The sequence below is a fragment of the Lynx rufus genome, unplaced genomic scaffold, assembly GCF_022079265.1.
Source record: "Lynx rufus isolate CCGP_SWC_20201006 ecotype Redwood Valley unplaced genomic scaffold, mLynRuf1.p SCAF_4, whole genome shotgun sequence".
In the NCBI taxonomy this organism is placed as follows: Eukaryota; Metazoa; Chordata; class Mammalia; order Carnivora; family Felidae; genus Lynx; species Lynx rufus.
The window spans coordinates 29,642,998-29,655,904 of NW_025814856.1; the positions used below are offsets into that span (position 1 = coordinate 29,642,998).

The 12,907-nt window shown below is 43.9% G+C and overlaps 1 protein-coding gene across 13 annotated transcripts in view; it reads right to left on the bottom strand.

Moving 5' to 3' along the window:
• CADPS (calcium dependent secretion activator) overlaps nucleotides 1-12,907 on the bottom strand; it is a 477,681-nt gene that overhangs the window by 174,233 nt on the left and 290,541 nt on the right. For all 13 annotated transcript variants that reach the window (XM_047095935.1, XM_047095936.1, XM_047095938.1 and 10 more), the window contains one exon: nucleotides 11,022-11,161. In XM_047095935.1, the coding sequence (XP_046951891.1) occupies nucleotides 11,022-11,161 (140 nt within the window). The remainder of the gene's footprint in view (nucleotides 1-11,021; nucleotides 11,162-12,907) is intronic.

The following is a 12,907-nucleotide window of genomic DNA, read 5'->3' on the forward strand; positions in this document are numbered from 1 at the left end:
TGCTCTAATTCTGTCAAATGCAGGTATATTACAGGGAAGAAATTTCACGTCAACATAGAAAGTTCTCCCTATACCTCTCCCCTTTCCCCAAATGCTCTTCTGTTGATGGAAATTAATCTTGATACAGAAAAGTGAAATAAAAGGAGAGTTAAGAATTACAGAGGAATAACTCAAAGCTATCTGGAGATTTTACAAGTGGTCTTACTAATTCATTCGCAAATTACTCCTCTTGCCTTGTGGATTGCCGCACACTAAACTGGCACTAATCGAGGAAGTGAGGCCCCTGGTTTTCAGACTCTACTGGACCAGGTGAGGAGAGATCTGGTCATACTCAAAAACATTCAAATACTCAAGTTCCCAAACTGGCTTTATCTGCTATAAAAATCAACTGGACAACTTCCAAATCCTCACTTCACCTGGAATCAGACAGAATTTCCGCTTTGGAACATAAAGAAGAATGCACCTAATTAAAATTTATACCATTTGGCAAATTTCAGGGGCTCTGAGAACTGGCTGGTGGCCAAAACGTGCTCAGATCTTTAAGCCAGAAACCCAGGAGTCACCCTGGGTTCTTCTGTTTCCTCCTCCTTACTCCTTCATTGCCAAGTGCAGCTGATTTTTACTTCCTGCAAAGTTCATCACTCTGCTCAGTCTCGACCCCTCACACCCTCACTATTTCAGTCCCAGCCCACAGCTTTGCTTCCGTGGACAGTGGTAGAGGACACTTTTAATGGGTGTCAAGGACACCCAGAATGATTTTCATCCCCCTCCTGGCCATGAGATGCGGCCCACCATTTGCAGATGCTATCACGCCTTTCCCTGATGAAACTCCTTCGGTGGGTCTCCCTTGTTTACATGAAGGGAGCCTCAAACTTTGGCCACTCACATTCCACTTTCATGATCTATCCTGTATCTGCCCACCTATTCTATGGTTTACTTGGCATTTTCCTTTAAATTAACTTATTTAACACAAATACATTTATTTTGAAAGAAAACTTTATATTATAGCCTTGATACACTACTTATATATTACGTGGCTCACATGAAAACACATACGTAAACATTTAACGAACATACGCTTGTCTGTACATCACTAAGATGATTGTGTGTGCCATCAGTGATATAAATCCACTCAGGGAAACTGTAGCCTATAGAGATAAAATCCAGCATCTTGACCTGGCCTGAAAACCTGTTCATTCTCTGGCCCTGCTCGACTGTCTACACTCAGCGTCTGCACATTACATTACTCGTAATCCCTGACCACACCAGGAAGTTTCACACTTGTGTAATTTTGCACGTGCTTCACAGCCTGGAATTGTCTACTCTCAGCTCCTTATGTTCAAACTCACATTCTTCCTAAGTTTAAATCCCTACCTTGATGTCATCACCCCCCCTGGGCCTTGTGGATGGCTCCTCTGTTACAATGATTACACTACTATAATTTGTCTTTATATTTATTGTTCCTACTGGATTGTGAGCTCTTTGAGGGAAGGAACCTTATTCCTTCTTTCTAAATTCTTATTTCTAAATTCCTAGCACAGAACCTTGTTGTGTTTTTTAAATTCCTAGGATGGTTCTTGATATGTAGTAGGAGGTCAGTATATATTTGTTCTATTTCAATGGGTTTGGAAGGCCATGATCTTGGGAAACTAGAGCAACCTTTGTAAATGTTTCCGATGAGGTTTTAAAACACTGCATAAAGACATGCAACCCATCACCAAGTTCTTTGGGTTTTCCATCCAAAATATATCTCAACTGTTTCCATCCCCACTGCTGCTCCCCAGTCAAGCCTCCAAGATGTCCACCTGGGCCACAGCAACAGGCTGTGTCCTAACCGGTCTCCCTGCTTCACTCTTGCCCACACTCCACGCACTACACAGCAGAGAGAGTGACCTTTTTAATGGCTAAGTCAGATTGTTAATACACTCATTATAAATCAGGATAGGAAGCGATGGAAGGGTTTTGACCAGGGCAGAGACATGATCATATGGCTGTTTAAGATGGTTCCAGGGGCTGCTGGATGGAGAAGGCACTGTGGATGAAGGGGGCAAGAGAGAAGGCAGGGAGATCAGCAAGGACCTGGTGGCAGTGGTCCAGGGGCAAGAGATAGCATGGTGCCTGGACCAGGACTGAGGCCATGGCAGTGGTTAGATGGCTGGTAAGTACATCAGCCCTGAGGCCAACATGGTCAGCTCCACTGTTGATTTGATTCCCCCCCAGCCGCCATCCACTGTCCTGGCCAGTGCTCTCAACCTTCTCAAAATAATATATTCACATATTCATGGCAGACATTGACATCAAAAGGAGGTGTGGCCAGGGCTAAAGAGGAAGAGGGTTCACTGGCCCGTACTTGTTAGCATTATTGTCTTTCGGTTCTCATTATGATGGTTACTCTGAGATGCTGGGCAAGGCGCTTAACTGTCTGGTGCCCTGGAAAAGGGAATGGTTCTTCTCCTGAAGGGTTGTTGTGGGGATTAAATGAGAGGATTCTTGTGAAATAGGAGCACGAGGCACAGCAGAAAGTAGATACACAATAAATGTCAGCCTTATTATAAACTATCTCTGTGTACAGAGCAAAGTGTATCATTACTAGTAGTAAATAATAGCTAAATATGTGAAAAGAAATCTCCTCGGACATATGGACATAGGAAAACAGATGAAATGAAAATCATATGAAGAAAGTGGGTGAAAACATTTGTATTTGTAGTAATGACTGGCAAGGTTATAACAGTCTCCTACTTTTCTGGAATTATATCTGGCAGCTACTACCCATTTTCTTTTTCCCCTTTACTTGAACTCACATAAAGAAATTCAGAACAGTTAACACAGACACTACATTCGAAGTTTGTAATTTTTTTAACACTTTTTTTTTTTTAATGTTTATTTACTTTTGAGAGAGAGAGCGAGACGGAGTGTGAGCAGGGGAGGGGCAGAGAGGGAGACAAAGAATCCGAAGCAGGCTCCCGGCTCCGAGCTGTCAGCACAGAGCCCGACGCGGGGCTTAAACCCACGAACCATGAGATCATGACCTGAGCCGAAGTCGGACGCTCAACCTACTGAGCCACCCAGGTGCCGTTGAAACTTATCATTTTAGTTGATGGAAATGAAAGCAGGAAAAGGAATTCACTAAAAGCCACAGAATGTAACTCACACTGAAGCATAATAAAATACTAGCTACTGCTTGATGAAGTTTTACTAGTATGCTGTGCTGTCTCAGGCACTTTACTCAAATTTACTGTACCTACCCGGAGGGGGTAAGGCCTGGAGTCTGGAGCCGTGTCGCCTTGGTGCATGGACCCGACACAAAGTACATGCTTATGGTTAGGTACTTCATTACATTATTATTCCTATTTTACAGGTGAGGGATCTGCACTCCAAGTAACCAGCTCAGGATTCCACAGCTGGTGAACGGAACAGCCAGAACTGAAACCCGGAATAGTCTGGTTCTAGAGTACCCTTTTCACTGCACTATTCTTTGTTCCATTTTAGACGAAGGACTTAGGTTTCTTTTTTTTCTTTTTTTTAAAATTTTTTTTTAAGTTTCTTTATTTATTTTGAGACAGAGAGAGACAGAGAAATACAGAGAATATATTTCTGTGTAAATAAATAGGGGGGAGGGGCAGAGGAGATGAGAGGGAGAGAATTCCAAGCAGGGTCCGCACTGTCAGCGCAGAGCCTGACGTGGGGCTCGAACTCACAAATCTTGAGATCATGACCTGAGCCGAAATCAAGAATCAGCTGCTTATCGGACTGAGCCACCCAGGCGCCCCCACGAGCTTTTGTTTCTTTCCTGAAATGAGAACACGAATTGCTATTCCAATCGGACTTTTCCAGTGAAAGCCTTCTGAATGGGAAAGCTGAGTGGGATCGGAGAAAAAATCAACAATCCTCCTTTGCAAAGTATCAGTTGGTTTGCGTGAAGGAGGGGCTTTCCCTCGGAGGTTTTCCTCAGAATTTATTGCTAATTTGGCACATACCAGAAGGTGTCAAAACCGAGAAAAACTGAGGGCTGCACTGTATCATTTCTGTCTAGTCAGCTCCGGCTCTGTATTCTCTTAGGCTGAAACGCGCTCAGGAGACAGGACGCAAAGTACCTGTAGCAGATGGGAGTTCTGTCATTGCAGATGCACCGGTGGCCTTCCCCTCAAGCTCCTCACACTACAGACAGATCTATCTGCATGGGCATTAGTGGCCCTCGAATCTCTCTTCGGGCCATCGGGATGGTGGCAATCTGGATTTACAAATAAATCAGCGTTCCAGAGTCGGGAGCCAAAGTTTAGCCTGGTGGTTGTATCTCAGACTCGGGGTGGAAACACCTGTGTGGGAGTTTGAACCCTGCCACCAAGTGCCCTTTGGCTTAGCTGCCTGTGCCTCCGTTTCCTCGGCTGTAACATGGGGACAGTGTGCCAAGTTGCTGTGGGGGCTGATGGGGACCATGCACGGTGAGTGCTTAGCACAGACTGGCGCATAGTAAGTGCTCGGTGACATTAGGTAATATTGTGGCTTGTCATTATCCTTAGTAGTAGCAGTGGCCGTAGTAGAAATAGTAGTCTTAGTAGAAAGACGTCCCTGTCAGTTTCATTCTATGAGAGGCCAGAGTGAACTACAAACGACAAAACAGAGGAAAGAGAAAGATACTCTTGGGTCTTCCATGGCCCCCTGGCTCCAGCATCCCTGGGTCTTGGGACTACTTGGCAGGGCAGCACCCATGGTGATGCTTGTAACTTGTCACTTGTATAAAAAACGGGACGGTCTTCCTTCCTCTGATGCTTGTGAGTGTCGATGAATTAGTAACTCAGTTCTATTTATTAAACATCCCCTGGGCTTAGCACTAGGTGTACACATGGTGGGTGATCCATAGCTATTCATGGGGAAATGTTTTACTGTATGTCTTCTCCCAGGATGCCTGGGGAGGAGCAGCCAGGGCAGGGAGAAGAGTACAGGCTCCCCTCAGGACCTCGGCCGGAATCACTTGCCCCCGGACCCCTTACGAAGGGGTAAGGATGGCCGAGAGGGACATGGAGACCAAGGATAGGTTGAGGTTTCAGTTTGGCGGGCTGTGGAGCCAGAAATTATGCGTCCGACTTCGGCTCAGGTCATGATCTCACAGCCGGTGAGTCTGAGCCCCGCGTCAGGCTCTGGGCTGACAGCTCGGAGCCTGGAGCCTGCTTCAGATTCTGTGTCTCCTTCTCTCCACCCCTCCCCCCTTTGTGCTCTGTCTCTCTGTCTCTCTCTCTCTCTCTCAAAAATAAATAAATGTTAAAAAATTGAAAAAAAAAAAAGAAGAGAAGTCACATTAAGACAAAACCAAGATTCTTTCTGGAGGCATCTCTCCCTTCCTTGGAGAGTGAGTGAGAGCACGGAGGGTGCAAAGACTCCAGATGCCTGAGGCTTCTTGCCACAGCCCAGCAGGAAGATGCATGGACTGGGGAGAAGCACCATAAATGAATGATAGCAAACACTGGTAAGAATAACCTCCACCACCAGCTGTTCCACAGCTGTAGCCCTTACCAGGTATCAGACCCTGTTCTAAATGCTTTACATGTAGTAACTCATTTAATTTCTCACAACCTTATGAGGCAAAACTATCGTGACTTTATGCTGAGCAAAATGAGGTCCACAGAGGTTAAGCAACTTGCCTACAGCTAGTAAGTGGTTACTGCCAAGGATTATATCCTAATTATATCCTAAGTAATTGGCATTTACAGACAATAATACAACAAAGAACATAAAACAGAATCATAAAAATATTCAGTTAGTCCAAAAGAAGGCAAAGAAAAAAAAAAGGAAAAAAAGAAAAAAGAGGAAAAAGGAACAAAGATCAGAGAGAACAAACAGAAAAAAAGCAAGATGACAAATAGCAATTTTTTTTAGTGTATGTTTATTTTTGAGAGAGAGTGAGTGTGCGCACACACGAGTGGGGGAGGAGGAGAGAGAGATGGAGACACAGAATCCGAAGCAGGCTCCAGGCTCCCAGCTGTCGGCACAGAAGCCAATGCGGGCTCAAACCCATGAACCACAAGATGATAACCTGAGCCAAGGACAGACACTTTACCAACTGAGCCACCCAGGTGTCCCAACAAACAGCAATTTAATTTAAACCTAACTATATCAATAATCACAATAAATACAAATAGGCTAAATATCCCAATTCAAAGGCAGAGATCTTCAGATTGATTTCAAAAAGCTAGAGTCAAATCCATGCTGCGTACAAGAAATGCACTTTGACTCTAATGGCATAAATTAAAAATAAAAGGATGGAAAAGATTTACGATGCTAACATTAGTCTTTTAAAAAGCTGGAGGGGGGGGGCTGTACTACTGTCACACAAAGTAAATTTCAGGGCAAAGAATATTACGAGGGATAAAGAACAGTTCATAATAATAAAGGGGTCAATTAATCAAGAAGTTACAATAACCTTAAATGTTTATGCGTCTCATACTAGAGCTTCAAAATAAATGAGACAAACATGGACAGAATTGTAAGACGAAACAAACAAATCCACAATTATAGTCACAGATTACAATACTTCTCTCTCAATAATTGATAGAAAATCAGGAAGTATTTAGACGATTTCAACAACACTATCAGCCAACTTGATTTAATCGGCATTTACAGAAAATAAGCCAACGAAGGAGATAAAATGGGACCCTAGAAATATTTAATTAGGTCAGTCATGGCAGTCTTGTTTGAGAGTCTACGCCAATCTGAGCAGTGTCTTGGAGACTTACAGGGAAGAGAGAGGAATGTGATAGTTGGAAGAACAAGACGTCTAAAGCAACAGCACAGCTAAGAAAATGGAAGAGGAACGGGGATTTTAAGAAGCATGGCTGAGACATATAAACTGTATCCCTTGCAAGTTCTGTTAAAGCATACAGGAAAATCAGATTTGCTGTAAATTACTCCGGGTTGGGGCACGGCAGTTCATTGAATGAAACCAAGGTGGAATCAGGGGAGCTCTCTATTTCATTCAAGTTTGGGTCCTCCATTTAAGGTCGAACCAGAAGGAATAATGTAATTCTAGACACAGCTCTAATGCTTACTCTCACTTGGGCAGGACTGTTCACCACCCCCATGTCTGTTTCCCATATATGTAAAGTGGGAATTCATTCATTCACTTATTCATTTATGCAACAATTAGATTAATTTATTGGGCTTTTACTACCTGGTAGGCCCTGTAATAGCTACTTTGAACAAGGGAGACAAAGGTCCCTGATGACAAGGAACTCAGAGTCTAATGGGGAAGAGAGACGACAAACTAATAAACAAAGAAATATGTGATGTGTGAGTTGATGATGAGTGCTCTGCTGAAAATAAAGCAGAGTAAGAAAGAGAGAAGACACAGGTGGGCCAGGCATTCTGACATGGCACACAGACATGCAGAAATCAGGGTGAACCAGGTGGAAAGTTGGGTGGGGGAGAAGAGGCATCCAAGGCAAAAGGCATCCAAGGGAAAGGTGGGGCCAAGGGCCCTGGGGTGGGGGTGCACGTGGAGGTGGGGAGGAGCAAGGAGGCCATTGTGGCTGGAAGCGTGATCAAGGTCATATAGGTAGTGGAGTTTTTATCAGATAGGGCCTCGTAGCCATGGTAACAACACTGGCTTTGACTGTGAGATGGGGAATCATTGGAGGTTTTCCAGCATTTGAGTGGCAGGATCTGACTTGTGTGTTAAAAAAATTACTCCGGCTTCATGTTGGGAGACAGACTACAGGGAAGGAAGGACAGCAGGAGGGGGGCTGCTTAATCAGTAAAGGCACAAGTGAGGGGGTTAAGGGTTCAAGGCTTGGATCCAAATGGTGATATGGTGGTGGTGAGGAGAGGCTGAACTCTGGATTTCTCTCAAAGGTACAGTGAATAGAATTTGCTGATGGATGACATGAGGGGGTGAAAGTGAAAGAGAAATGTCAAAGATGACCCCAAGATTCATGGTCCGAGCAACTGGGTGAAGGGAGAGGCCATTTATTAAGATGGGAGGATAATGATACGTAGTCCTTGTGAGGCTGTTTCAGAGAAGAAATGAGAACATGCGTGTGAATGCATTGCTGAACTTGAAAACACCATATGGATGTAAAATATGAAAAAAAAACTCTCTGAGGAGCTGCTTATTGTCAAATAGGCCCAGATACTCAGGTCTTAAGGCCCCAAAATAGTGTTGACTTTCTCACTAACATTTTTCTGCTCAATAAGGAAAGTTATTCTGAATGTCCCAGTCTACCAACAAGGACTAATTTACAGTAATTCTGATTTTTCCTTTTATGTTTTAATAAACATTAAAGTAGATAAAATTTATAACCTCAGCCATGCTTCTTGAAAATTCCTTTTTCTCTACCATTCTTTAAGCCGTAACACTATTCTGATACTTCTTTCCTTCCCTACACAATGGGGCTCGAGAACACTTTTTTAAGTTTAAATGAAAAAAAATTGTAGTCCATAAGAAACTCTTTTAATTTCCTTGGGTCATCTCTTGTGGAACTAATTTTGTCCACCCCTGATTTAGGCCACAATGGGTCTCTGGCAATGTTGTTAAGAAAGCTATTGCCTACTTTTCAGGGCTACTTTAGGCTTTCCTAGTATATTTCCTGGCAGATGGGTAATTTTTACATGGGAGTCTAGAAACACGAAATAGCTGTGGAAACTGTCAGAAGTTGAGTTACATATTTCTTCTGTCATCTGCAGGGTCAAGATAGCTTGAGATGTCTCAATAATTTTACAAATGAACCAAAAGAAAAAAAATTACTGAATTCAAATCAGTTAGTTCAGTTCCCAGCAGCGTAAATGAAGAGAATGTGGGAGATGGGAGTGTGTCCCCTGGGGAAATTACTTGGTATGTAAAGTTTGCTGTGGGAATTAAATAAGGGAGTGCTTGTGAAACTCCATACTAGGTGGGGTGAGCTGCTGATCCTATAAGGAAGTTTTTTTTTAAAAACTGAACTTTTGAGGACAGATACATCCAATCATATTTTTGTTGTCTCTCTCTTCAGTCTGTCCTACCCTCCTCATTTCTCTCTCTCTCTCTCTCTCTCTCTTTCCCTTGCTCACTCTATCCTGCTCATGCTCCTGTTCCTTTAGCAAATAGTTACTGAGCATTTATGAGCAAGTATTTTTGCAAAAGATGAAGAATGTTTTCCTGTATGCTATAAAGACCTAACAGAATTCTCTGACCCTTTGTCTTGCAACTGGGATGTTTACATCAAGGGGGAGAAATTCCACTTAACATTTGGAATAGATGCCAGGAGTATGATCAGAAGGAGGAAAAGGCGACTTCACAAACATTTCATGACACATCTTCATGAGATGCTAATGTAACTGGGGAGAAGCTAGCTGCCCTTCATCATGATGGTGGAAAAAAGACGAAATGTGCAGCAAGGGTCTGGCTCACTCTCCCACAGCTGTCCACTGGCCGCAGGCAGAACAGCTGTGGCAAAATCCCATCTCAGGCTCTGGGAACAGCTTGGTCTCAGGATAATGCTATCCAAATTCTTCAAATCCGTGCCAGAGCTCAAGGGCAGTACGGGGTCTCCAGCTTGTTGGGAAACCTTTTCTTTCTCTGGGGTTCCCCATGCCTGACTCCCTCTGGTGCCCTGACTGGGAGGCAGCTATCTTTTCTTGAAACCTTGAGCTTTCCATGTTCCTTGGAATACCAAGGCACTAACTCCCTACAACATCATTCTTTACTTCCTGATCACATGCTGCTGTGGTCTGCTCATGTGCTGGGGTGTGTACTTCCTGTCCTAACCGCTCTCTCCTGGACCTCTTTAAATGCTTCTATTTGAATGTGTCTTACTCACTGGCTAGTCCCTGGGTTTGGGTTTTTGTAGCCCCTAAACCTCTAGCACTGTAGAGCACTAAACCTCTAGAATTATAATCAATTCTCAGTTTTCATTTCCATTTTATGACTTTAAACCATCTCATGAATGCATACACCCCAAAGGGAATTAATGAGATGTTGCTAGAGGAGCTAAGCAGAATGATAGCCGGTGGCAAACGGTACCCGCAGAATAATTGAAAAACAATCCATTCCCTTCTGTTGGTTAGACATTCCCCTCTTCAGTGATAGGGCCCAACTCCTTTCTAAGTGATCGCATTTACTGAGAGAGTGGTGTCCAAGCAGTTTAATTGAATAAACCATGGCATTACCCAGTTGTCAATGAAGATTTCCTGTACAAATCATTGGTTTGATCTGTGAAATGAAACTTATTTCGTTTATTCTTTTTATGCTACTTGAAATAACTGCTCATGCCTCTCAACCTTAAGAACTGAAAATGATCATATATTTCCTATGTTTTCGTCATTTTTTTTTTTCAACGTTTATTTATTTTTGGGACAGAGAGAGACAGAGCATGGACAGGGGAGGGGCAGAGAGAGAGGGAGACACAGAATCGGAAACAGACTCCAGGCTCCGAGCCATCAGCCCAGAGCCTGACGCGGGGCTCGAACTCACGGACCGCGAGATCGTGACCTGGCTGAAGTCGGACGCTTAACCGACTGCGCCACCCAGGCGCCCCGTTTTCGTCATTTTTTTAAAAGACTTCGCTGAACACTACACTCTAACACTGATTTAACATTAATTGTTTGAAAGTCGCCTATAGCACCTGCTCATGTCTCTTGGACGTGGTTGTTAAAGAAGGTGAGAGAGGATGAATCATAGAGTCTGAAAGATCTAGATGCCACTGAAATGTACACAAAGCCAATGAAACCTCCTAAACCAGAATCACTTAGCATGCTTGAATTGCACTGGAAATCCTATTAGAAAAAAAGAAGGAAATCAATCTATTTTGTCAGCACAAATGCACATCCAGTAATCATAAGAATTGAGGTTTGTAGTAAATATAAAAATCAAGAAGTTTTATAAAAGTTTTATAAAAACTGAAGTTTATAGTAAATATAAAAACCAAGAATCTCTCATGAATCCTTTATATTTCCTTCCATGCAGTTCTCTGAAGATCAGCTTTTCTTTTTAAATTTTTTAAGAAACGGATAAAAACCTCTCCCAAACTACCACTTGGAGAAGAAACACTTACCCAGAATGCTTCATGTTTTGAGGCTTATCCATTCGGACAGCAAGTTTGATTTTGAGGTCTTGATCGGGGCAGTTTTTGGAGACTGTCATTTTGTGCCACTCTGACTGTTTGGGGCTGTTTGGGGTAGGGTGGAGAATAACCTGTAGGCGAAAAGGACATCCATGTTAGCCAGAAAGCGGAGACACTGTTACAGGCGTGTTGTTTTCAACGAGAAACTCTGCTGCTGAGAAGCTGCGCGTCTTGCCCAGCTCCCAGGGAGGCGATTAAATGAAACAGAGGCTTGGCCACAGGACTGCAATTCAAGGCTTCATCTACCAACCGTGGCTGCCTCGTGCCAAGCAGAGACCAGCCAGAGGGCAGAAATGGTGTTCTCTTGCTCTCCTCTCTCTCCCTGGCTAATTCAGGAAAAGTAATGATCATGATTTCGGTCACTCTGCTTGTGCATCTTTCTGAAATTCCGAAGTCCCAAAGCAACCCAGGACAGAGACTCAGGCTCATCATCCATATAAGAAGGCAGATGTATGAAAGAAAGACACGAGAGATTACGCAGTAGAGCACCTCCCGTCCGCTCATTTTTCGCTCCTCAGGATTCCTTCCCCTGTCTCAGGAGGAGGAAATCTCTCAAAGGCCATGGGGAATGCGGAAGGGACTTTATGGGATGGATGAGAAATGAGAGGCCTAGGGAAGGGAGGGATCTGGCCGACAGTCACGCATTTACATAGACGGTCACACGCATGGGGCATCTCCTCAGGTAACAAACACCGAAATCTGTCCGGGTTTGAAAGGAAGCCCACACAGCAGGAAGGATGCGCTCTCAGAAAGCGTCTTTTTGACCCTGCGCTGCCGAGATGGGGCTCCAATGTGAGGTTCTGTCTCGGAGGCTGCAAGTGAGGCAAGGAGTGGATAACTCGGGACATCCGCCTCTTCATTTTGTGACCGGAGTTCTCAGGAGCCACGTGGGGTCTGAAGAACACACACAGGGGCAGGAGTGGAATATCTGGAAAATCCCCTGGACTGAGGGAACAGGAATTAAATGCAGGCATGACAAAAGCTGGGCCTGCTAAGATGTGCTTTTGTGGTGGCCGCGGGCCCCGATTTGTTGCATGCTGCTCTGGCTCTGTTTTCAAAGCATCTCCTTTCTCTGGGTGCAGGGGGAGGCCGCCTCTCTCCTGGGCTTCTTTCACCTCTGCAGGGGGAGGGGAGGGGTTCGGAGGCTCGGAGGCGGACCCTGCGGCCTTCCAGAGGCTGCCAGCCTCACTGCCCTCATGCGCCCGGCTGGCATGTAGAGGGTGGGAGCATATGGCTTCCCGTGAGGCGGCACAACAGGAGCTCGGGGCAGAGCGAGCCGGTGCGGCGGAAAAGCAGAATCGGCCCACTCTGATAGGCCTCCTTGGTGCTGAATTTTCACCTCTTCTCCCTCCGGGCCTGACCCCTCCCCGCACCCCCCCCCCCCTCATTAAATTCCCTGACTCTGATGAAAGAAAATTCATCCATTTTTGCTAAACACAGAATTTGAGTTTTCCCAATGTCTTACGTGTGACATGATGGAAATACCAGGCCTGAGTTTTCAGACCAGAGGCTGCTCAAGTTTTTCTGACCATGCCCTGTGCCCATAAAATATACTGAGCAAATAGCCCAATACCTGTAAATATATTGCTATCAATATAAAAATATATCACCATCAATATATAAATATATAAAATATCATTATATATCTATGTAAGTTATATAACTAGATATCATTATATTTATATTTTATGTTTACATTATATACATTTACTTTGTATTAATATATTAGCTTATTACATATATCATAAAATACACACAAATATAGAAGTCTTAAAAATGAGCTACAGATAAAAACTATGTATATATATATATATTTT